Here is a 27,557-nt window from a genome sequence, read left to right on the forward strand (position 1 = left end):
CACTTTTGTATACACACATATACACAAACACACACAAACACATATACCTAATTATATACATAAATTATATATGTACATATCTTCCCCTATTAACATTGAAAATTCTCTCTTCAGCATTGAGAGGAAGGGACTATACAATTTGGCTGGCTATCACCCTTCATAACTCAAGTATCTTGTGGGATTTTCTACATATCTTGGAGGGCAGGGCTGAACGATGTGATAATTACCTAGCTGTGAAATAAACCATACTTCCTAGTCCTTGAAATAGCAGACCTCATCGTGATGGTCCTAAGTGAAATTCCAGCTCACTGTTCGGTAGGAGTTTCAGTTCCCAGATGCCCACTCTCTACTGTGGTAAACAGCAAGCGAATACGCTGCCCTCCCCTCACCCAATGACCAAAAGCCTCCCGAGCCACGTTAAGGTAAATCTCAACAGCCAACTCTTACCATGTCCTCATTCTTGACATTCTTCTCTCTCATAGCTTGCAACATAGTCCGCTTGAAATGAAGGGCGACATTTAAATTTGCATTAACCCGTTCAACCTTTCCGATGTTCTCCTTCAACAAAACATATTGAATGAGTAATAATAATTCATTACTTAGGGCACGTGGGTGGCATCTGGGTGTCGCAGTAGGTCCAACTCCTGCTTTCATTTTGGCTCCAGTCCCCACCTCAGAGTCATGGGACTGACCCCTGCGTCAGCCTACACACTCAGCATGGAGTCTCCTTGGGATTCTCTCTCTCCCTCTGCCCCCCTCCACTCGCTCTTTCTCTCTCGCAAATCAATCTTTAAAATAATAATAATAATAATAATAATAATAATTCATTACTTTTATTTCTGTTGTTAGAACACAATTCAGGCAAAGAAGGGATCCTTACCTTCAATTTAAGAATTTTGTCAGAGAGAAACTGATGTTCTCTCTTCATTTCTGCGCGATGTTTCTTTCTTTCCCTGATCTATAAAATATACGAAAAGGGAATCAGAATTCAAAAATAGCAGAGTGTTAGACAAAGCTATCTAACGCTGTGTGACTCCTTTCTCGGATAGAGAGGCAGTGCTCTACACTTGTGAAGCTTCTCTTGAATCGCGATCATTTGTGGGTCACGTGAAATAGGTCAATAGGATGAACTACCAGAGGGGGAAGTAACCAAAATGAAATCACAAAAAATATTTGAAAGGGCACTGATACCTTCTCCTCCCAAATGGATATTTCTTTAGCAAGTTCCCTGTTTTCATTTTTAAGCCGATGGATCTTTTCAGCTATTTGTTGTAAAGTAACTAAAAGGAGAAAAAAGAATTTCTAAGATAATTAGCAAAACCAGTGACATCGAATAATCCCACTGTAATAGCCCCAGAGACACATTCTTGGACACTTGGGTGTAACTAACTTGATAGCATTCCCATTGTGCCTGAAAAAGCAAGGTTTAGCAGCATTTGAAACCTAAGACAACCTATTTCAGGGAGATTCCTACTTAAAATGTTTTCAGAAATAGAGAAACACAATCAAATGTCTTCTATTTTTCTCCCATCTGTAAGCATCATTCTTGGAAAATTCAATCACTGCAAATACTTATGTCATCACCAGAGATGTAACAGAAAAATCAAGCATCCTTTCAACTAACATCTCTCTCCTCCAATGATTAAGGTACGTAAGTAGGTCCCTGCAAACAACCCAAAATGAACAAAACCATCCTTTGCTCCTGCTCAGTGCCACGTCTACTTCCAGGTCCTACTTGGAATTCCACACAAGGAAAGCTCAAAATGTCAACTGAGTGGCTACTCAAAGGCCTTCCATGACTTCCTGCTGCTCACAGATTGCCTTTCAGGAACCCCAGGCTGGGGGCTCTGGAGGACCAGATCTTTGGAATCAAACACACTTGGGTACACTCTCCATGTTACACAGAGTCTCTGGAGTGCCTGGTAACTCACACTCCCTGGAACACAAGGTTTTCTCAGCCCAACTTGAGAATGCCACCCTCCATCCTTAAGGGAAAACAACCCTCATGAAGCTCCCTATCACAAGTGGATAACACCTGTAAGCTCTAGAACACAGACTCCTCTAACAGGCACTTAATTCTCTCATCTTGGGGCACCTGGGTGCCTCAGTTGGTTAAGTGACTGCCTTCAGCTCAGGTCATGATCCCGGGGCCCTGGGATCCAGTCCCACATCCAGCTCTCTGCTCAACTGGGAGCCTGCTTCGCCCTCTCCCTCTGCCTTCCACTCTGCCTGCTTGTGCTCTCTCTCTGTCAAGTGAATAAACCAAAAATAATAAGTCTCTCATCTTACCTCAAGTGCAGATTCTCTTCTATTGGCCCAATGTGAGTGCTCTCGTGCCCCGAGATCTCTCTTCTCACCACCACCACTGCTGCACTCACAGGGACAAACACCAGCATTCGAGGGTTTGCTAAGGGCCAGGCAGCCACCTCGGCCGTCAGACAGCACCATGGAATCACCACAATCCATGAGGCCCGGACACAATACATTACCACCCCTGGCACACGTTCCTTTCCACTCCTTCTCCCCTGGCAGGAAAGGCTCCCTCCACTTCAAACTCAAAAGCATGCTTTAAACCTCTCTTGTGACACACACTCTGCCTGGCAATACCTGTCTTCTTCTCCAAGTGTAGCCTGCTTGATAGACTCAGAGTGTTTTCTCATCATCACATTTCACCAAGAGCCAGGTCATGGCAAAGTACCCACTCCAGACCTCAGGCTCCTATCCTCACTTGCCTCCTAAACTTCTCTCTGCAAAATTACACCCTTTTTGTTCTCCCTCCTCCCATGAGGTGTTCCTCCTCCTGGTCTCCTAAGAGATGGCAACACCCTCCACATTATCGCTTAGACTCCACATGGAGAAGAGAAAGATTTTCAAGACTTAACAAGTCAATTAGACATCAGAAGTCACCACATTTATCCCTAGTCAAATTACACCCACATCAAACACCGGTACTGAGAATTTATTACAAAGAAAACTAAAGCCAGAAATCTTACCTTCATATTGTCGAGGGGCAATCTAAGAGTGGAAGAAACAAAATTAAGTTTGATGTCAAAACATATTACTAGAAAAAATCTACAGTTCAGATAAATACTGAAATAGTAATCCAAAGAAGTTACAGTAATCATTTTACTTAGCAGAATGAATTCACAGGATTAGAAAGAAGACAAAATTAGCATTTCTAACTATGAAACTCATCTATGACTTTCTCTGAGTCATCATAGTTCACAATTCATTTTTGATAAAGAGCACAAAGGTGTATAACTTACGTTTTACCTCAAAATCTATTCACATTCTATTAAATGAACGTTCACCCTATTCAATTTTGACAAGGGATCGGGTGGACATTTAAAAAATAATCATTAATTCATCGTTTCCCTAACTGTTTTGTAACCAATATCCACACTGAAGTTTAGAACCTGGGATTATTGTTCAATCCTGAAAGATATAAAATGGAAGGAAGGAAGAAAGAAAGGAAGGCAGGCCGGTAGGGAGGAAGGCGAACAAGCAAAAACTCTGAGAAAGATATGCTTCTTGCCTTCTCTAGAAAGCCTTTCTGAAATCTTACAAAGACTTGGCTATTTGCTGAATTCACATGCAGTTACAGCACACAAGGTGTTATGAATTTTCCCAGACTACTACAAATGGAGGGTCATCAAAAAGAAATGAAAGCCATCGACGAGAAAAAGAGTGGCACGTGGCGAGTGATGAAGCATGAGCAACAACAGAAATGACAGCTGATGTTTCGAAAAAGGGGAACCAGGCTCCCCAGAATCGAGTCACCCAGATAAATTATAGCTCAATAAAATCTAGGCAAGACCCCATTTTGACACCATTAGCATATTTCCCCATTCAAAAGTTTTACAGGATGATGAGAGGCTGAGGCCAGCCCCCAAATCTTGCCAGGATATTGGAATATCAGCACACTATCAACAAGCCAGTCATGATAATGTTGTTGGGGAATGTGCATCAGTGGAGGGCAAACAGAAAATCATGGCTATTCCATTAATTTCACGTGCTGCTTAGGAACCTCTGAGCTTCCGTGGCCCTTGTCACCCAGCCCCACAGGCGGGAAAAGTGAAAAGATGGATGGGGCACACCAAATACTTAATATTTTTGTTTTCTTTCTGAAGGGAAGCTTTCTCCATTGGCCGGGACAGGGAGAAAATTCCCATTTAGAAATAAACTCAAAAGCTTTCTGTTCTTCTCAGAAAGGTCTGCCCTCAAGTGAAATATGTCACCAGAGCCTAATTGGGGGTTTCCCAAAGACTAAGCAATAGAGCTGAGGGCAAATACTCAACTCCAGTGCTCTCTCCTCCCTGTCTCACCTGGGAGTAAACTCAGTCTAACCCCTAGCCAGTTAAGTAGAAAACATCACCCTAAAGTCCACTTATCTAAGTTTCTTTACTAGGACACAATACCTACCTTTCAACACAACCTTACAGGGCACACTACAGGTAAAAACCACAACAGCAAGCATTAGAAACACACTTCCCATGGCAGAGATGATGGGATTAAGCAGGCTAGGAATTACAAGTCCCTTCCATGTATGATACTGGATCTCAGAATAAAATGGACAATAGGAAGAAGAGATGGTGAATGTACACAGAGAGATGAAACTCTAAGATTTTAATGTAATTCTAGACAACAACACCATAGCAGAAATCAAGAATGCCTTTGATGGGTTCCTTAACAGACTCAACATACCAGAGGAAAGAATCATTGAGCCTAAAGAAATTCCAGTAGAAAATTCCAAAAGAGAACACAAAGACAAAAATTACAAAGACGGCACAGAAAATCCAAGACTAGTGGGACAAATACAAAACATGTAACACACAAATTATAGGAATACCTATTCCTACAGGAGAGAAGGGAGAGATATTTGAAGCAATGACTGAGGATTTTCCAAAATTAATATAGTCACCAAATCACAGATCCAGGAAGCTCAAAACATCGAAAGCCAGATAAATACCAAAACAAACACACAAACAACTAACAAACAAAAAACACTAACAATGCCTGATCTAGACTATTCAGCTACAGATCATTAAAGACAAAGAAACAATTCTGGAAATCTGGAGCAGGGGTTGGGCTAGGTGTCTGAAGGAGGTGGAGGGGAGCAATAACACCTTACCCAAGAGGAACAAGGATAAGAACTACATCACACTTCTCAGAAACCATGCCATCAAGAAGGACAAAATGTTTACAGTGTTAAAAGAAACATCAAACTAGAAACCCGGCCATTGAAATGATCCTTCAAAACACACTACAGGGTAAGGAAAACTGTCAGGGGTAGTGACAGTCATTACTTCAATGGTAAAGGGGTCAATTCTCCAAAAAGACATAACAATTTCTAATGTGCGTGCATTAACAACAGAGAGTCAAAGTACATGAGGCAGAAACTGAAAATATTGCTGGTGGGAATAGATGAATCCACTCCTACTGCTGGAGAATTCAAAATCCTCTTATCGGTCATTGACAGATCCAGCAGATACAGAAGTTCCATGAGAACACAGGTGAACTGAACAGCATCACCAATCCACGGCAGCCATTAACATCTGCAGAATACTTCATTCAACAACAGAAGTACAGACATTCTTCACAATCTCCCATGGAAAAGTCACTGAGAGAGGCCATACTCGGGGCCATAAGATACATCTGAACAACCAAAGGAATAGAAACCACAGGAAGTATGTTCTCAGACCACAAATCACTCAAACTAGACATCAAGAACATAAAGATAGCTGGAGAATGACCAAACAATGGAGATTAAACAACACACTTCTGAAGAACACATGGGTTGGAGGGTAAGAGGAGGAAAGGGTGAAAGAGGTGAAAGGGATTGAGAGTACACTTATTGTGATGAGCACTGAGAAATGTATAGGATTGTTGAATCATGTTGTACACCTGAAACTAATATTACACCGTTTGCTAATTATGCTTGAACATAAAGAAAAACACACGTATGGATCAAGAAGGCACCTCAATAGAAATTTAAAACTATTTTGGCCAAAGCAACCTTTTTCATGACACATCTCCAAAGGCAAGAGAAACAAAAGATAAAATGAACTTGTGGGACTTCATCAAGATAAAAAGCTTCGGCACAGCCAAGGAAACAGTCAAAAAAACTAAGAGGCAGCCCACGGAATGGGAGAATATATTTGCAAAAGATACTACAGATAAAAGACTGGTATCCAAGATCTGCAAAGAACTTCTCAAACTCAATAGGCGAGAAACAAGTAAACAAATCATAAAATGGGCCGAAGATATGAACAGACACTTTTCCAGTGAGGACATACAAATGGCTAACAGACACATGAAAAAATGTTCAAAATCATTAGCCATCAGGGAAACTCAAATCAAAACCACACTAAGATACCACCCTACGCCAGTTACAATGGCAAAAACTGACAAGGCAAGAGACAACAATTGCTGGAGAGGATGTGCAGAAAGGGGATCCCTCCTACATTGTTGGTGGGAATGCAAGTTGGTACAGCCACTCCCAAAAACAGTGTGGAGGTCCCTTAAAAAGTTAAAAATTGAGCTACCCTATGATCCAGCCATTGCACTACTGAGTATTTACCCCAAAGATACAAACGTAGTGAAGAGAAGGGCCATATGAACCCCAATGCTCATAGCAGCATTGTCCACGATAGCCAAATCGTGGAAGGAACCGAGATGCCCTTCAACAGATGACTGGATTAAGAAGTTGTGGTCCATATATACAATGGAATATTACTCCGCTATCAGAAAGAACTAATTCTCAACACTTGCTGCAACGTGGACGGCACTGGAGGAGATAATGCTAAGTGAAATAAGTCAAGCAGAGAAAGACAATTATCATATGGTTTCTCTCATCTATGGAACATAAGAACTAGGATGATCGCTAGGGGAAGAAAGGGATAAAGAAAGGGGGGGTAATCGGAAGGGGGAATGAAGCATGGGAGACTATGGACTCTGAGAAACAAACTGAGGGCTTCAGAGGGGAGACGGGTGGGGGAATGGGATAGGCTGGTGATGGGTAGTAAGGAGGGCATGTTTTGCATGGTGCACTGGGTGTTATACGCAACTAAAGAATCATCGAACTTTACATCAAAAACCCGGGATGTGCATGGTGACTAACATAATAAAAAAAAAAACATTAAAGAAAATAAAATACTGTGTAATGTTCCAAAAAAAAGAAATTTAAAACTATTTCAATCTAGGTGATAATCAAAATTGACATTATTAGAGGGAAATTTTTAGTACTGAATGGATATAAAAATGTCCAGTGACTATAAAATTTTCTGCTTATTTATGAATAAAAGTATATCAGGTACTTTGGTATACTTACAGCGAGGACGGTTCTCCAGATGTAAATGAGAAAGGCACAAATGCCCAAATAGCCAGTAAGAATGGCAAAGTTCCACAGAACTCCAGCCCCATCAAGGCCGAGAATGAAACGGTCAGGCACAACGTGGACAACCTGAAATAACATTTGAGATAATGAAGAATCTCAACGACATTCACAATGTATATGTCACAAGGAATCAACTTCACAGACTCCCCACCAGCCTCCAGGAAGTAAGCACACCTCTCAACTGCCTCCTCCTGGAGGAGAAGGAGCACAGAGGGGTTACAAAGGAGCAGGGGCCAACTTTGGGGACTGATGAGTGTGTTTGCTCTCTTACTTGGTGATGGTTTCATTGCTGCTTACCTATGTCAAATATCAACAAACTGTATTCTTTAAAAAGATGTTGTGATCATACAACATGGAAGCTGTAGGAAAAATCTAATAGGCAAATCTTAAGAGATTTTATTTTCCCTACAAGCACATTGCAGATATTTTTTCTATAGCTAACAGAACTTAAGAATTTATAAGTCAAAATAAAATAGACAATGCAAGTAAATGTAAATTTAGAGTAGGTAAGAAGTCAGTGACTTCTATTGTACATCCATGAAGGACCTGGATAAACTCCTTTGGAACATTTCAAAAAATACACCCAACATGTATGGAAAAACAGGAGAAAGCAAGAATAAAACATGTACTAGAGATAAAAATGAGAATGTTATATGGACAGATGTTCAGATAAGGACATAAGTGAGACAGACAGGAGGTTTCTCATTAACTCATTAATATAACATGGGATTGTTATTCCAACAAAAATAAATTATAGTTATTGTTTGGTTTCTGAAAACATTGATGTTTTCTTTCAATGCTCACTTTGTTTCTGAATCACAGTCCAAAACATCAGATTTCTGAAGTACATAAAGATTTGCATCATCAGGTGATATTTTGAGGATATCTGTGAGGTTTTAGTTACTCGAACACCTATCTCCAAAAAGCCAATGAAAGGAATCCATGTTCCTATTTCTTAGTATTGTAACTAAATCAGTCAGTAGCAATTATAAAATTTAACTTTTTAAAGAGAGAAAACATTAAAATAAAAGATTGCATTTATTTATTTGAAAGAGAGAGAGCATGAGCTGGGGGAGGGGCAGAGGGAAAGGAGGAAGCCGACTGCCTCTGAACAGGAAGCCAGACAGGGCTCAATCCCAGGACCCTGGGATCATGACCCAAGCCTAAGGTAGACGTTTAACTGCATGAACCATCCAGAGGCCCCTGAATTCTAAAAGAATACTAAATTCCTAGATATGGACCCCAAAATAAAGAACACATCTCATTTTACAAAAACTAGAGTTATAAGTATTTCAGGAGAAAAGACGTTCACGATGCAATTTGTACTAACTCACACCAAGCTTGAATTTTGTGCAAACACAACTCTCTAGAAAGTAGCCCCTGAAATCTATAACATTTCCATCTTCAGCCCTCACTGCTGAGGTCAGGAAAATGTGTGCTGGTGGAAACATACACTGTCTTTGAATAGCCACTGTCTGAAAGAGAGCAGTAGCTGTCAGCACTATGGTTGATCACGGGGATCAATTGCACACAAGACAGAGGCCATCTTGTCATGAATGTAAAACACCCCCAGTCGTGGGCACTCGGTACATCTGGCAGCTGTCTGGATGCTGACCAGCAGCTGACTCTTAACTGGATGACATCCAATGGGGCCAATAACACTAGGTTTTCAGGGACAGTGGCCATGAGCAGGTGGAGGTGGGAAATGCAAGACCAGTTAGTTCATGCAAGAGCCCAGAAATGAGGCAGGGTGAGAAAGCTGAACTGATGCAGTTGAGATGATGACTGGGTAGAGGGGAATAATTCCAATCAAGACTACCAAGAAATGTCCTCCTTTGAAGACTCAAAAGAAACAGAACAGAGTCTATTTTGACTGGAGGTATTTGTGTGGAATGATTCTGCCTCAATATAAGGATCCTTCCTGACTACTGACACTTTCCAGATCTCTCTGTAAGAATCTGGTGCAAGCCGATCTAAAGAAGTCTACTTATTTCTAGGGGTGTTCCCTGTCTGTCTCTTTCTTTCTCTCCTGAGGGTACAGGTTTTACTTTTTAATGACAAAATGAAATATTCACACTGGAAACCAGGTATTTCTTTATATTTGGACAATCCTAAGGACGTTCAGGACCTTTTTACTTTGGGGAAATCAACACTCTGTACATACTTGGCCTAAGAAAGGACGACAACTCATTCACTTCCTGATCCCACCACTCCTAGTGATTTTCCCATGACAAATGTCTCAGCAGAATAAGGTCACTTAGTGTCTGCTGGGCGTCTCAGGGCTCCCATGGACCTGGTGGGACACAGAGTCCCTGGGGACAGCCTCCAAGACCAGAAGGAAAGGGCTGACTCAGAACTTGTTAAAAGTCAACAAACCAGGAAGCATGGAGCACAAAGGACATTTCACTTTTTTTTTTTTTAAGATTTTATTTATTTATGTGACAGAGTGACAGAGAGACAGCCAGTGAGAGAGGGAACACAGCAGGGGGAATGGGAGAGGAAGAAGCAGGCTCATAGCGGAGAAGCCCGATGTGGGACTCGATCCCGGTACGCCGGGATCACGCCCTGAGCCGAAGGCAGACGCTTTAATGACTGCGCTACTCAGGCGCCCAGGACATTTCACTTTTTAACACTCTAGTCCCAACACCAATGCTTGAGATATCTTTGTTCCCAGGGCTGCCAAACTCCACAAATATCAACAATGTGCTGATAGGAAAACAAACTACACATAAGATGGACCCTAAACTTACAAGGCTTGAAGCAGCAGCTTCACCGGGCTTCCAGAAGCCAGTCTAATACCCATAGTTCCTATTAAATTCGAGTTCCTGACATTTTTAAGGACAATTTTAATGAGATATAATGTACATATCATCTAAGCCCCCTCTTTAAGACAAAGAGCTCAATGGCTTTTCGTATCTTCACAAATCCTTCCTTCTTGACACCATAAACCTAGTATTTTCAGGTTTCCATCCTGCCAGCACTGTGGTTTTTGGACCAAGCAGCGCAGACAGGATGTAGAACTTGGTGTGGACAGTTGTGGCCACAACCCCTTCAGGCTGACCGAGAAACCTGCCCTGTGGTGCTCGGTCTTCAGGGAAATGTGAAGGTCTTCTGAAGTTCCCATCAAGAACCCCAGGAAAAAGCTGTTATTTAACCACCGTGTCAAAGAACCCACTAGGAAGGAAGACACTACCAGCAGCTTTGGGGCACCTGGGTGGCTCAGTCAGTTAAGTGACAAAGTCTTGGTTTGGATCAAGTCGTGATCTCATGGTCCTGAGATTGAGCCCCTCTTTAGGCTCTGGGCTCACCACACAGCTGGCTTGGGATTCTCTCTGTCCCTCACCCTCTGCCCTTCCCTCTGCACCTGTGCCCTTTCTCTCTCTCAAATAAATCAAATCTTAAAAAAAAGAAAAGAAGGAAGACACCACTGAAGTGCCATGTTAACTCACATTTGGGTTTGGGTAACTGGGACATTGGAGCAAGAGAAGCCAGAAGAGCAGCCTCTGCATCTTCATCTCCTGGCGCTTTCAAGGGGTGCTGGGGCACCAGGGAGGAGGTGGAGATCGGGGGTGGTGTGGAAGTGGGGGTGGGTGGGGTAGGGAGTGGTGGGAGGGGATAGGGTGGTAAATAGGGATGGGGGTAAGGTGGAAATAGAGGGTAGGATTGGGGAAGGCGTTTGTCAGGACAAGAGGAGGTCTCGGACAGTGTCAGGGTCAGATCAAGTACTCAAGGGGAGGCAGGAGGGTTCAGAAAGGTTAGTAGGTCAGCAGGTTAGTAAATCACTAGGTCAGCAGGATACAGTAGCAGGTTAAACGATTGGAGGAGGATTCACCTTCTTCCAAGCCTTCACCTGACTGAAGGTATCCTTAGCAACGCAGAGACTGTATACTTTCTCTCGACCAATCAGCTGCCTTTGCCCCTGGTACATCATAACGGACACCCCGTGTGACCTCGTTTGTAAGTAACCGCTTCCCAACTGTCGTCTCACCACACACCATCCCAACGACAGGTCTTCTCTGGAACGTTGGCAGACCTTCTTGTTTCTGCTCCCTCCCAACCCAGGTCCCTGTTCCCTCTTTTTTTCTATCTTTTATTTATTTATTTATTTATTTATTTATTTATTTATTTATTTATTTATTTATTTTTATTTTATTTTAATGTTTTTTAATTATATTATGTTAGTCACCATACAGTACATCCCTGGTTTCTGATGTAAAGTTTGATAATTCATTAGTTGCGTATAACACCCACTGCACCACGCTATACGTGTCCTCCTTACTACCCATCACCAGTCTATGCAATTCCCCCACCCCCTCCCCTCTGAGGCCCTCAGTTTGTTTCTCAAAGTCCATAGTCTCTCATGCTTCATTCCTTCTAATTACCCCCCATTCTTTATACCTTTCTTCCCCTACCGATCTTCCTAGTTCTTATGTTCCATAGATGAGAGCAATCGTATGATAATTGTCTTTCTCTGCTTGACTTATTTCACTTAGCATTATCTCCTCCAGTGCCGTCCATGTTGCAGCAAGTGTTGAGAATTCGTTCTTTCTGATAGTGGAGTAACATTCCATTGTATATATGGACCACAACTTCTTAATCCAGTCATCTGTTGAAGGGCATCTCGGTTCCATCCACGATTTAGCTATTGTGGACAATGCTGCTATGAACATTGGGGTGAATATGGCCCTTCTCTTCACTACGTCTGCATCTTTGGGGTAAATACCCAGTAGTGCAATGGCTGGGTCATAGGGTACCTCAATTTTTAACTTTTTTTTTTTTTAAAGATTTTTTTATTTATTTGACAGAGATAGAGACAGCCAGCGAGAGAGGGAACACAAGCAGGGGAAGTGGGAGAGGAAGAAGCAGGCTCATAGCAGAAGAGCCTGATGTGGGGCTCGATCCCAGATCGCCGGGATCACGCCCTGAGCCGAAGGCAGATGCTTAACCGCTGTGCCACCCAGGCGCCCCTCAATTTTTAACTTTTTAAGGGACTTCCACACTGTTTTCCAGAGTGGCTGTACCAACTTGCATTCCCACCAACAATGTAGGAGGGATCCCCTTTCTGCACATCCTCTCCAGCAATTGTTGTTTCTCGCCTTGTCAATTTTTGCCATTCTAACTGGAATAAGGTGGTATCTCAGTGTGGTTTTGATTTGAATTTCCCTGGTGGATAATGATTTTGAACACTTTTTCATGCGTCTGTTAGCCATTTGTATGTCATCATTGGAAAAGTGTCTGTTCGTATCTTCTGCCCATTTTTTTATTTATTTGTTTCTCGTGTATTGAGTTTGAGAAGTTCTTTGTAGATCTTAGATACCAGTCTTTTATCTGTAGCATCATTTGCAGATATCTTCTCCCATTCCGTGGGCTGCCTCTTAGTTTTTTTTGACTGTTTCCTTGGCTGTGCCGAAGCTTTTTATCTTGATGAAGTCCCACAAGTTCATTTTATCTTTTGTTTCTCTTGCCTTTGGAGATGTATCATGAAAAAGGTTGCTTTGGCCGATGTAGAGGTTGCTGCCTATGTTCTCCTCTAGAATTTTGATGGATTCCTGTCTCACATCAAGGTCTTTCATCCATTTGGAGTTTATTTTTGTGTATGGTGTGAGAGATTGGTCGTTTCATTCTTTTGCATGTAGCTGTCCAATTTTCCCAGCACCATTTATTGAAGAGACTGTCTTTTTTCCACTGGATGTTTTTTCCTGCTATATCAAAGATTAGTTGCCCAAAGAGTCGAGGGTCCATTTCTGGAGTCTCTATTCTGTTCCATTGGTCTATGAGTCTGTTTTTGTGCCAGTACCATGCTGTCTTTGTGATCATAGTTTTGTAGAACAGCTCAAAATCCGGCATTGTGATGCCCCCAGCTTTGTTTTTCCTTTTCAACAGTTCCTTGGCGATCCGGGGCCTTTTCTGGTTCCATACAAATTTAAGGACTATTTGTTCCAGTTCTTTGAAAAATGTCATCAGTGTTTTGATCGGGATAGCAATGAAAGTGTAGATTGCTCTGGGTAGCATGGACATTTTAACTAGGTTAATTCTTCTGATCCATGAGCATGGAATAATTTTCCATCTTTTTGTGTCTTCCTCAATGTCTTTCAAGAGTGACTTATAGTTTCTAGAATATAGGCCCTTTACGTCTCCGGTTAAGTTAATTCCAAGGTAACGTATGGTTTTTGGTGCTATTGTAAATGGGATGGATTCCCTAATTTCTCTTTCTTCAGTCTCAGTATTTGTGTATAGAAATGCAACTGATTTCTGAGCATTGATTTTGTATCCCGCCACATTACTGAATGGCTCTATAACTTCTAATAGTTTGGGAGTGGATTCTTTTGGGTTTTCCATATAGAGTATCATGTCATCTGCGAAGAGAGACATTTTGACTTCTTCCTTGCCAATTTGGATACCTTTTATCCCTTTTTGTTGTCTGATTGCTGTTGCAAGGATCTAGTACTATGTTGAATAATAGTGGCGAGAGTGGGCATCCTTGTCGTGTTCCTCATCTTCAGGGAAAGGCTTCCAGCTTTTCCCCATTGAGAATGATATTTGCTGTAGGCTTTTCATAGATGGTTTTTATGAGATTGAGGAATGTACCCTCTATCCCTACACTCTGAAGGGTTTTAATCAGGAAAGGATGCTGTATTTTGTCAAATGCTTTTTCTGCATCAATTGAGAGGCTCATATGGTTCCTGAGTCTTTTCTTGTTGATATGATATATCACGTTGATCGATTTGCAAATGTTGAACCACGCTTGCATCCCAGGTAGGAATCCCACCTGGTCATCATGGATAATCCTTTTAATGTACTGTTGGATTCTATTAGCCAGGATCTTGTTGAGGATGTTGGCATCCATATTCATTAGGGAAATCGGTCTGTAATTCTCCTTTTTGATGGGGTCTTTGCCTGGTTTGGGGATCAAGGTAATATTGGCCTCATAGAATGAGTCTGGTAGCTTTCCTTCTGTTTCTATTTTTTGAAATAGCTTTAGGAGAATAGGTATTATTCCTTCTTTGACTGTTTGGTAGAATTCCCCAGGAAAACCGTCCGGGCCTGGAGTTTTGTTATTTGGAAGGTTGTTTAGCACTGACTCAATCTCTTCATAATTAATTGGCCTGTTTAAAAAATCAATTTCTTCCTGTTTCAGTCTTGGTAGTTTATAGGTTTCCAGGAAGGCCTCCATCTCTTCCAGATTGCTTAATTTATTGGCATAGAGCTGTTGATAAATGTTTCTAATAATCCTTCCAATTTCATTGGTGTTGGTTGTGAACTCTCCTTTTTCATTCATAATTTTATTAATTTGGATCCTTTCTCTATTCTTTTGGATAAGTCTTGCCAGCGGTTTGTCAATTTTATTGATTCTCTCAAAGAACCAGCTTCTAGTTCTGTTGATCTGCTCCACTGTACTCCTGGTTTCTAATTCATTGATTTCTGCTCTAATCTTGGTCAACTGTTTCCTCATGCGTGGATTAGGCCCGTCCCTCTGTTGCTGTTCCAGCTTCTGGAGGTGAGAATATAAAAACTGCATTTTAGATTTTTCTATTCTTTTGAGTGAGGCTTGGATGGCTATGTATTTCCTTCTTCTGGGCGCTCTCTCCTTCCTTTCCCAACTCCCGTCCTAGGGCCATTGGCTGAACAACATAAAAAACAAAGGAGGATAGAACTGCAACAACAATCAAATACTCAAGCAGGGTGGGAGGTTTCAGCCCCCTCTCAGCAACTCAGTGCAGATTGAACATCCATAAGATGTAGGTCCTGAAAGCAAACCATCTGAATCCCACAGCTATCTCCACATATCTGTCCACATCCTTATACCACTGTGGAGGACACATTAACTGTAGGCACACAGGGTGCAGTTACAAAAATACACCCGATTTATTTTGTCCACAGGGGAAATTTCAATGTTTCCAGGGAGTGAAATCACACAGAGTACATTTTGGTAATAAAATGGGCTAGAAATCACTATAAAAAGCTAACTAGAAATTCCCGTATGTTTAGAATTTGAGAAGTAACTCTGTAAATAAGAGTAAAGAAATCCCAAAGAAAAAGAGCGATGTTGGAACTCAGTGAAATGAGCATCATAAAATTATAATCAAATACGTCTTCTGGACAGAAATTCCTGGAATATTGGTGTGAGAAGATTGTACGGTCTCAAAATCATCCCTAATTGACCAAGACATTTTAATACTGCAAACAGCGGTAGATCTGTCACTTATCTCTATGACCCTCCTACCCATTAGCTTGGGCTTTACGTTATGAACCACACAGGGAATCAATCCAAGCTGACTCTCATGGGATCTCCTGGGACCTCCAGGAATGAGAGCATTTTAAGAGAAAACGTTCACCAGCTTCTCTCCTGGGAGATCCAGGGGCCCAGGTTACTCGATGAACCCCTGTGATCATCTCTCCTGGGCCCTGTCCTGAGCGGCACTTCCTAAACTGTTTCTCTCTAGGACTAACACAATGTTTCCCCAACTCATTCAGGCCCAAGGCAGCTGAAAATCAGTGCTCTACAAACCACCACTTCATTATTTTGCAAATTTCTTGTAAATAGGAACCATTCTAGCTCTGCTAAACTAGGAAAACAGTATCTTTAACATAAATATAGAGAAACGATAAAAAAACAAGCGAACAAAAACAAAAGAAGGATCACAAAACATTAGTATTAAATTCTGTTTAGATGCCATTGCAGGCCTCAAGAGCCCCAGAGTTGGGCAGTCCTGGTTATAGAAGGAGAGACCAGCTACAGAAGGGGTGGAGTCAGACTAGCCCAAAAGTGAACAGAGAGAGGCCCAGGCTATAAGGGGGACTAGGGAATTCCATGAAGGATGGCCAGGGTCACCTGATTATAACTGGAACAGGGAGCAGGGAAAGAAGAAGCAGTGAACAGAGTTTGGGGGCATCAAACAGGTGAGATCACTCATGGAGGTGAAAAGTGTCCCCAAAGCCAGTGTCAGCCTCCCATCCACAAAGCCCTTCGTGGCCCCTGGAGACAGGGCCGGGAGCCGAGAGTTTGAGATCCAGCTGTGCTGCTTACCAGCTGTGTGACCCTGGGCTGGTTTCCTTCAGTGAACTGCGAGTGTCCACGCCTGTGTCCGTAACTGTGCGGAGGCCAAGTGAAAGACACATGCTGAGCACCTTTGGACATCAGTATCATCGTCTCCATGGGGCAAGTGTCTCCCAGATCTGGTGCCTCACGTCAGCTGTTATGTCACACCAGTGTTGCACTGGTGACAACCACAGGTCCCTCCTGTGTCAGGCCTGTGCTAAGTCGTGTGCTTTGCACACATCATCTCTCAGGCTCCAGATGGCAGGAGGAGGTCATGAAGAGTGGACAGAGTTATGGGCCCCTGGCGAGGCTGAGGGATTCCTGGGCCCTGGGAAGGGTGAGTGAGTGGGGTCCCCTAGGGAGGGCTGAGAAATGCAGCTCCTGGGCTTACCTTGGAAGGAATGGGGGATTGGGCACCCCTGGAAAGGACTGGAGGAGTCTTACAGGATTCCTGGGTCCCCACAGGGCAGATCCCTCCCACACCTGTGCTGATAAAGGCTGGCATCTGGAAGCAACAGCAGCAGCAGCAGCATTCAGAGGCAGCAAAGGGAGCAGATCCATGGGAGGCTGGATGGAGCAGTGAAGAATGGTCTGGCAGCCAAGTGGACTCACCAGGCTGGGCTGCCCTCGGCCCCTTCCCCTTCCCCAGCCACCTCACTAGCTCTGGCCTTGACCTCACCCTCTAGCAGGGCATGGGCAAGCCAGGCAGAGGTGGACACCTGGGGCCAAGGAAGGGTCCCTCCCCAGATCTCTGTGTCCTGGTTGTTGAATAGACAAAAGGAGTCACCCAGGGCCCCTGGAACCAGGAGGAGAATCTGGCCCGAGAGTCCTCTCTGCTGGGGCTTGGGGAGAATCATGGAAGGACAGCATTTAGCACTGGTTCATTCACAGAATAAAAGCACAACACAAGTCCCCTTGGATGCTGATATCCGTTTATTACCCCAGCCACATTCTGAGCGCTCACTCGGGGACTTGGAAGCAGGAGAGTAACTGACATTAATTTAAAAGAACAAAAATGCTGAAATGTGGTGCTCTTACAAATCAACGTCCAACACTCCCCCCCTCACACTCTCCATAGTGGGGAAACTGAGGCAGCCAGGGATTTGGCAAAGATGACACAGTGGTTTCTGAGGGTTTTGCTGATTACATCTGACTGAACTCCTTTTTCCAAAGGTCACTCCTTTTAATCTTGCCAGTGATGGTTTTGGGCGGTTCTGAGACAAATTCCACCTGGTCAAGGATAAAGCAAACTCATCCTGACTTAGTCCAGCTGTCATTTCCTACCAATGCCCCATGCACCTCCTCTGCCCCTGCACAGTCCCCTAGAAGGGGTGGCACCATGTGGTGGCCCCAGTAGGCTCCACCAAGCATGTCAGGGTGTCATCTGACCCTGGAAGTTAGATGCATCCCTGTGACGTGCTCTGGCCAGTGAGATGTGAGTGGGAGTGAGGGGTGCCACCTCAAACAGAACACTTGGGACAACTGAGTCTGGCATCCCCTCTGTCCATCTCATATAGCACCTGGCAGTTACCTACGGTGGGTCTGCTTTTATCCTGGTCCCAGGAAGACCATGTGGGTGTCTGGCAGGAGCAAGAAAGATACTTCCCTCGTTAGAAGCCGCTAAGACACAGGGCTACTAGTTACACACAGTAACATCTGGCCCATGCTAACTGGCAGGCACCCTCCGGTCTACTCTCTATCAGGCAGCACAGCCTAACATGCAAAGCATGAACTCTGTTGTCAGATACACATGGCTTTGAGCTCCAGATCTGCCCTTTTCTTCACTCCAACCTCAGGCAGTTTACTGTGAGTCTTTGAGCCTCCATTTCCACTCTGCAAAATAGACGGTTATACCATCTCAGGTTTGGAGGGGCTGAAATGAAACAGTAATACATGTAAAGCTTTGAGTCCAGTGCCTGGCACACATAGTAAATGTTCAATAAATATTAGCTGCATGCCTTTATGTTTCGAAGGTAGACATTCAGAAAGCACAGGAACGTATTATTACGAAAGAAGGACATGTTAAATTTTTGGCCCGTGTATCCTTTCAAACTTTGTTTTTCAACAAATAGCATAATATTTACATTCATTCACAGCCCTTTTCCTCTCAACAAGATACTGTGTTCTTTCCATGTTACAAATAACTACCTGCATCATGTTTTTAAGTTATATAATATTAAATACCATGAATAATTTAATCATTTCTCTATTGTTGGGCATTTTCATAGGTTGCAAATGGCATCAAAGACAAATGAAGTAGAATAAAGTCCATCATAACGTATTGCAGGCTAGAATAAATATTATTCTATTAACTCTTCTTTGTTATGTATCTATAAACATATTGGGTTGCGATTTAAAATGTATTCCTGGAGAGAATCCAAGATGGAGGAGGAACAGAAGACCTTAATTTCATACGGTTCCTGGAATTCAGCTAGATAGCTATCAAACCATTGGAACATCTGTGAACGCAACACAAGATGGAATAAAAGAATAGCTGCAACTCTCCAAATAGAACAAGTGACCACCTTCTCCAACGTAGGAGGTGTGAAGTGAATCTGAGGTGATATGCGGAAAGATAAACTGCAGGGGGAGGGAACCTCTGTTAGTTGGCTACAAGAAAGTGGTAGAGAAATGTAGCACAAAATCAGAGCTTTTAGAAGTCTGCTCCAGTGAGGGATGTCCCTGCCTGAAAGGTGCCCAGGTGGCAAAACAGGGCAGAATCCTAGGTGGGTTAGTGTGGTCTCGGGATCCCCGGGGTCACAGAAATAACAGGGGTGCCTGAGTGTGGCAGAGCTCGCAGGCATCGGAGCAGGGAGCCACCTGGAATCAGTGAGCCCAGGAGTGGGCTCTTAGCTCAGGGATGCCATATACCATGAACTGCAGAATGGCCAGGCAACCGCTCTCTGAGCAGGGGCCCAGCAAATGGCAGAACCAGCAGAATCCCCCATTCCTCCCCAGGGAGGAACAGCTCAGGGTGTGCACTGCAGGAGTCTGCAGGGTTTAGAGACACCAGTGGCATCCAGGCTTGAGATACAGATGCTCAGTCACAGGCTGGGTGAGCACAGAGAGCGGGCGGAGACCAGGGAGATAGGAATGATTGACTGCTTTTCCCTGAGGAAGCACTCAGGGGTGGGTCCCCGAGTTCCCGGATCCGGGACTGGAGTTTGGGAGGCCCCCATTTTCATTCTCACATCCGCTAAAGCTGGGCAGAAACCCTTCAGGGAACAAAAGCCACATAGAGCAAACTAGACCAGATTACTTAGCCGGGACCCTGGCAAGGGTGCTACAATTCAGCCCTGACAAAAATACCTGAGAATCAAGGCAACAGGCCCCTCCCCAAGATCTCCAAGAATATCCATTCAAGACCGAGTATACCAATCATTGAGAACTGCAAAACTTCAGCACTAGGGGAATATAGTATATAGAATTCATGGTTGTTTCCCCAGGAATCTCGAGTCTTTCAATTTTAATTTTTTTTCTCTTTCATTTTTCAACCCATTTCTTATTTCATCAACTCTTTCTTAAAAACCTTTTTAAATTTTCATTTGTACAGTTACATTCTATCCTTTCACTGTATTTAATTTTGTTTTTGTAAATACTCAAGTTTTTTTCTTTACAATTTTGGGATGCAGTTTCCTCTAACAGACCAAAATACAACCAGAATCTAGTGTATGGTTCAGTTCTCTTCACCTGTCTGATCATATTCTCTTTTTTCCCCCTCTTCTTCTTCTTCTTTTTTTTTGTTTATTCATTTTGTTTTCTTAAAGTCTCTTTAAATTTTCATCTTTACAGATACATTCTATCTTTTCAATCTGTTTAATTTTTGTATATATAAATATGCTTTTCTTTCTTTACAATTTTGAGATGTAGTTTCTTCTAACAAACTGACCAAAATACACTCAGGATATAGTGTTCTGTTCACCTATCAGTGTATATTCTTTTATTTTCCCTTTTTTTTCCTCTTTGGTTTTTGTCTTTTAATTTCCATTTGTACGGTTACATTCTATCTTTCCATTGTATTCAATTTTATTTTGGTACATATGTAAGTTTTTCTTTCTTTACGATTTTGGGATCTAGTTTTCTAACAAACAGACCAAAATACACACAGGATCCAGAGTATCGTTCGGTGTATATTTCTTTGGGGTCGTTGTTGCCGTTTTAGTATTTTGTTCTCTCACTCATCTATTCTTCACTGCACCAAATGACAAGATGGAAAAACTCACCTCAAAAAAGAGAACAAGAGGCAGTGCTGATTGCCAGGTCCCTAATCAGTATGGACGTAAGTCAGATGTTGGAAGTAGAGTTCAATAGAGATAACTAGCTGGGCTTGAAAAAAGCATAGAAGACACTACAGAATCCCTTTCTGGAGAAATAAAAGAACTAAAATCTAACCAACTCGAAATCAAAAAGGCTATTAATGAGATGCAATAGAAAATGGAGGTTCTAAGTGCTAGGATAAATGAGGCAGAAACAGTGACTTTACAGATAATACAATGGCACTAAATTCATATCGTTCAATAATTACTCTGAATGTAAACGGGCTAAATGTCCCAATCAAAAGACAAAGGGTATCAGATTGGAGAAAAAAGCAAGACCCATCCATATGCTGTCTGCAAGAGACTCATTTCAGACCCAAAGACACCTCCAGATTCAAAGTGAGGGGGTGGAAAACCATTTATCATGCTAATGGACATCAAAAGAAAGCTGGGGTGGCAATCCTTATATCAGACAAATAGATTTCAAATCAAGGCTGTGATAAGGGATGAGGAAGGACACTATACCATAATTAAAGGGTCCATCCAACAAGATCTAACAATTGTAAATATTTATGCCCTGAACAGGGGAGCAGCCGATTATATAAGCCAATTAATAACAAAATCAAAGAAACACATGGACAATAATACAATAATAGTAGGGGAATTTAACACCCCACTCACTGCCATGTACAGATCATCTAAGCAGAAGATCAACAAGGAAACAAGGACATTGAATGACACACTGGACCAGACGGACTTCACAGATATATTCAGAACATTCCAAACTAAAGCAACAGAATACACATTCTTCTCATGTGCACATGGAACATTCTCCAGAAAAGATCACATACTGGGTCACAAATCATTTCTCTACTGGTACCAAAAGACTGGGATCATTCCCTGCATATTGTGGGACCACAATGCTTTGAAACTGGAACTCAATCACAAGAGGAAAGTTGGAAAGAATTCAAATACATGGAGGCTAAAGAGCATCGTGCTAAAGAATGAATGGGTTAACCAGGAAATTAAACAAGAATTTTAAAAATTCATGGAAACAAATGAAAATGAAAATACAACTATTGAAGACCTTTGAGAAGCAGCAAAGGCAGTCCTAAGAGGGAAGCATATAGCACTACAAGCCTTTCTCAAAGAACAAGAAAGGTCTCAAAATGCAGCCTACCCTGACACCTAAAGGCACTGAAGAAAGAACAGCAAATAAAGCCTAAACCCAGCAGGAGAAGAGAAATAATAAGGATTAAGGCAGAAATCAAGGAAATAGAAACCAAAAGAACAGTAGAACAGATCAATGAAAGAAGAAGCCGGTTCTTTTGAAAGAATTAGTAAGATTGATAAACCTCTGCCCAGACTTACCAAAAGAGAAAGGACCCAAATAAAGAAAATCATGAATGAAAGAGGAGAGCCACAATCAACACCAAAGAAATACAAACAATTATAAGAACATATTATGTGCAACTACATGCCAACAAATTAGGCAATCTGGAAGAAATGGAAGCATCCCTAGAGATGTCTGAACTACCAAAACTGAACTAAGAAGAAAAAGAAAACCTGAACAGACCCATAACCAGCAAGGAAATTGAAGCAATAATCACAAATCTCCCAACAAATAAGAGCACAGACCAGATGGCTTCCCAGGGGAATTCTACCAAATATTTAAAGAACTAAAGTCTTCTTCCAAGGTCTTTCTATGAGGCCAGCATTAGCTTGATCCCAAAACCGGATAAAGACCTCACCAAGAAGGAAAATTACATACCAATATCCCTGATGAACATGGACGCAAAAATTCTCACCAAAATACTAGCCAATACGATCCAGCAGTCCATTAAAAGGATTATTCACCATGACCAAGTGGGATTTATTCCTGGGCTGCAAGGGTGGCTCAACCAGCACAAACCAATCAATGGGGTACACAACATTAATAAAAGAAAGGACAAGAACCACATGACCCTCTCAATAGATACAGAAAAAGCATTTGACAGGTACAGCATCCTTTCTTGATTAAAACTCTTCACAGTGTAGGGATAGACAAAACATACCTCAATATCATAAAAGCCACCTAGGAAAAGCCCATTCATTCTGCATGGGTAAAAACTGAGAGCTTGTCCCCTAAGGTCAGGAACATGGCAGGGACGTCCACTATCACCAATGCTGTTCAACATAGCGCTAGAAGCCCTAGCCTCAGCAATCATACAGCAAAAGGAAATAAAAGGCATTGGCAAAGAAAAAGTCAAACTCACTCTTCACAAACGACATGATGCTGATACCCAAAAGACTCCACCCCCAAATTGCCAGAACTCATACTGGAACTCGGCAAAGTGGCACGTTTAAATCAAGCACAGAAATCAATTGCATTTCTATACACTAACAATGACACAGAAGAAAGAGAAATTAAGGAGTCGAAGCCATATACAATTGAACCCCAAACCATAAGATACCTAGGAATAACTTAAACGAAGAGGCAAAGGATCTATCCTCCGAAAACTACAGAACACTCATGAAAGAAATTGAGAAAGACACACACACACACACACACACACACACACACACACACACACACACAGGAAAACGTTCCATGATCATGGATTGGAAGAACATATATTATTAAAATGTTTATGCTACCTAGAGCAATCTCTACATTCAATGCAATCCCTATCAAATACCATCAACTTTTTTCACAGAGCTAGAAGAAATAATCCTAAAAATTGTATGGAACCAGAAAAGACCCCAAATAGCCAAAAGAATGTTGTAAAAGAAAACCAAAGCTGGTGGCATCACAATTCCGGACTTCAAGCTGTCTTATAAAGCTGTAGTCAACGAGACAGTATGGTACTGGCAGAAAAACAGACACATAAATCAATGGAACAGAATAGAGAGCCCAGAAATGGACCCTCAGCAATATGGTCAACTAAACTTTGACAAAGCAGGAAAGAATATCCAATGGAAAAAAGATAGTCTTTTCAGCAAATGGTGTTGAGAAAATTGGACAGCCACAGGCAGAAAAGAAAGAAAGTGGACCATTTCCTTACACCATTCTAAAACTGGATAAAAGACCTAAATGTGAGATAGGAAACCATCAAAATCCTAGAGGAGGACACAGGCAGTAACCTCTGTGACCACGGCCACAGCAACTTCTTGCTAGACACATTTCCAAAGGCAAGGGATGCAAAGGCAAAAATGAACTATTGGGACTGCATCAAGATAAAAAGCTTTTGCACAGCAAACAAAACAGTTGACAAAACCAAAAGACAACCAACAGAATAGGAGAAGATATTTGCAAATGACATATCAGATAAAAGGCTAGTATCCACAATCTGTAAAGAACTTATCAAACTCAACACCCAAAGAACAAGTAATCCACTCAAGAAACGGGCAGAAGACATGAACAGACATTTCTCCAAAGAAGACATCCAAACGGCCAACAGACACATGAAAAAATGCTCCACATCACTTGGCATCAGGGAAATACAAATCAAAACCACAATGTGATACCACCTTACACCAGTCAGAATGGTTAAAATTAACAAGTCAGGACACCACAGATGTTGGCAAGGATGTGGAGAAAGGGGAGCTCTCTTCCACTGTTGGTGGGAATGCAAGCTGGTGCAGCCACTCTGGAAAACAGTACCGAGGTTCCACAAAAAATTGAAAATAGAGCTACCCTATGACTCAGCCATCGCACTACTGGGTATTTACCCCATAGATACAAATGTACTGATCTGAAGGGGCACCAGTGTTTATACCAGCAATGTCCACAAAGACTATCTATGAAAGGAGCCCAGATGTCCATCGACACATATTGAATGGATAAAGAAGACGTGATATATATAGATGGATAGATACATAGATAGATAGATAGCTAAGATGGAATATTATGCAGCCATCAAAAGTGAAATCTTGCCATTTACAGTGATGTGGATTGAAAGAGGGTATTATGCTGAGCAAAAAAAGTCAATCAGAGAAAGACAATTATCATATGATCTCACTAGTATTTGGAATTTAAGAAACAAAAGAGAGGATCATAGGGGGAGAGAGGAAAGAGGTTAAAAGAAGACAAAACTAGAGAGGGCAACAAACCATAAGAGACTCTTAATCATAGGAAGCTGACTGAGGTTTGCTGGAGGGGAGGGGGGGTGGAGGGATGGGGTAATTGGGTCATGGACATTGAGTAGGGCATGTGATGTAATGAGCACTGGATGTTAATATAAGACTGATGAATGACAGACCTGTAAGTCTGAAACCAATGATACCGTCTATGTTAATTAAATGAATTTAAATATATGTTTTTAAAAAAAGGAGAGGACAAAAATAAATAAAATCAAAAATGTAAGAGGTGAATTAACAACCAACATCACAAGAACACATAGGATCATAAGAGAACATTATGAACACTTATCTGCCAACAAATAAGACAACCTACAAGAAATTGATCAATTGCTAGAAACATATAAACTTCTAAAATGGAATGAAGAACAGAAAATTGGAACAGACCAATTACTAGCAATGAAATTGAATCAGTAATCAAAAACCTCTGATCCAAAAGATGAGGACTGGATGGTTTCACAACTGAATTCCACCAAATAATTAAGGAACATTTAATACCTATTCTTCTCAAACTATTCTAAAATACAGAAGAGAAGGATAAGCTTCCAAATTCATTCTATGAGGCCAGCATGACCCTGATGCTCAAACCAGATAAACACACTACAAAATAAGGAAACTAAAGGCCAGTATCTCTGATGAAACTAGATGCAAAAATTCCCAACAAAATTTTAGCAAACTGAATCCAACAGGGCATTAAAAAACAAAAACCATTCCCCCCGGTCAAGTGGGATTTCTTCCAGGGATGCGAGGGTGGGTCAATATGCACAAATCAAGGCGACAGATCATAGTAACAAGAGACAGAAAAACAACTATATGATCATGTCAATAGATGAAGAAAAATCATTTAACGAGGACAACATCTATTCATTATTAAAATGCTCAACGAAGTAGCAATAGAGGAAACATACCTCAACAGAATAAAGGTCAGCTATGAAAAACCCATGGCTAACATCACCCTCAGTGCTGAAAAACTGAGAGCTTTCACTCTAGGTTCAGGAGCAAGACAAACATGTCCACTCTCACCACATTTACTCGACATATTACTGAGTCCTAGACACAGCAATCAGACAAGAAGAAATAAAAGGCACTCATATTGGTAATGAAAAAAACAAAATTTTCCCTATCTGTAGATGACATGAGACTATGACATGAGACTATACAGAGAAAACCCTAAAGACTCTACCAAAAAAACTCCTAGAAGCAATCAATAAATTCAGTAAAGCTTCAGGATACAAAATTTATATATGTTGCATTTGTATATGCTCCTAATGAAGTTGTAGAAACCAAAATTAAGAAAACAGTCCTGTTGACAGTTGCACCATAAAGTTTAAAATACCTAGCAATCAACTGAACCAAGGAGGTGAAATGCCTGTACTCTGAAAGCTATCCAACACTGGCGAAAGAAACTGAAGATGACAGAAGCAAATCCATGAGCAAATTCCATGTTCATCAATTGGGAGAACCAATATTAAAATGTCCCTGCCACCTGAGGGAACCCACAGATTTAATGCAATCCCTATCAAAATACCAACAGCAGTTTTTCACTCAACCAGAATAAAGAATCTTAAAATTTGTACAGAACACAAAGACCCTGAATGACCAAAACAATCTTGAAAAAGAACAAAACTGGAGGTATCACAATTCCAGATTTCAAGACATACTATAACTCTGTAATAATCAAAACAATATGACCTGGCACAAAAATGAATACACAGACCAATGGAATAGGACAGTCCAGAAATAACCCCATCTTTATATGGTCAATTCATCCATGACAAAGGAGACCAGAATACACAATGGGGAAAAGACTTGTCTCTTCAACAAATGGTGCTGGAAAAACTGGACGCCCACCCACAAAACAATGAAACCAACCACTTCCTTACACCACCCACAAAAATAGACTCAAAATGGATTAAAGACCCACATGTGAGACCTGAAACCATAAAATTCCTAAAAGAATACATGCAGTAATTTTTTTGACATCAGCTATGGGAACAATTTTCTAAGCTAGGTCTCCTCTGGCAAGGGCCACAAAAGCAAAATTAATTAACTGGGATTACAACAAAATATTAACTTTTGCTCAGTGAAGGAAGCTACCAACAAAACACAAAGGCAATATACTGAATGCGAGATGTTTGCAAATGATGTGTCTAATAAGAAGTTAATATCCAAAATACATATAGAACTTATACAATGCCACACCAAAAAAACCCCAAAGTATCCAATTAAAAATAAGCAGAGGACATGAATAGACATTTCTCTCTAAAGAAATACAGATGGTCAACAGACACCTGAAAAGATGCTTACTTTCACTAATCATGGGGGAAATTCAAATCAGAATAAGATATCATCTCACACACATCATAAGGGGTAGAAGAAAAAACACAAGAAATAACAAGTGTTGTTGAGGATTGGAGGAAAAGGTACCCTCATGCACTGCTGGTGGGAATGCAAACTGATACAGCCACTACGGAAAACAAGATGTGGGTTCCTCACAAAATTTCTAAATACCACACAATCCAGTAATTCCACAGTGGGCATTTACCCAAGGTAAATGAAAACACTAATTTGAGAAGAGAGATGCACCCCTACATTAACTGAGGCATTATTACCACAGCCAAGATACGGAGGCAACCCAAGTGTCCGTCCATACATTAGTGGATATAGAAGATGTAGTATATATTCAATAAAACATTACTCAGATATTAAAAAGAAGTTGAGATCTTGCCATTTGCAACAACATGGA

The 27,557-nt window shown here is 41.6% G+C and overlaps 1 protein-coding gene across 1 annotated transcript in view; it reads right to left on the reverse strand.

Annotated features, from left to right (window-relative positions):
* LOC125281634 (uncharacterized) overlaps positions 1-27,557 on the reverse strand; it is a 58,834-nt gene that overhangs the window by 11,450 nt on the left and 19,827 nt on the right. Inside the window, exons 6-10 of the mRNA XM_057315277.1 lie at positions 7,331-7,462; positions 2,994-3,015; positions 1,192-1,280; positions 881-958; positions 448-558 (exon numbers count right to left, since the gene is read on the reverse strand). Coding sequence (XP_057171260.1) covers positions 448-558; positions 881-958; positions 1,192-1,280; positions 2,994-3,015; positions 7,331-7,462 — 432 coding nt within the window. The remainder of the gene's footprint in view (positions 1-447; positions 559-880; positions 959-1,191; positions 1,281-2,993; positions 3,016-7,330; positions 7,463-27,557) is intronic.

This window comes from Ursus arctos, unplaced genomic scaffold (genome assembly GCF_023065955.2).
Source record: "Ursus arctos isolate Adak ecotype North America unplaced genomic scaffold, UrsArc2.0 scaffold_2, whole genome shotgun sequence".
Lineage (NCBI taxonomy): Eukaryota > Metazoa > Chordata > Mammalia > Carnivora > Ursidae > Ursus > Ursus arctos.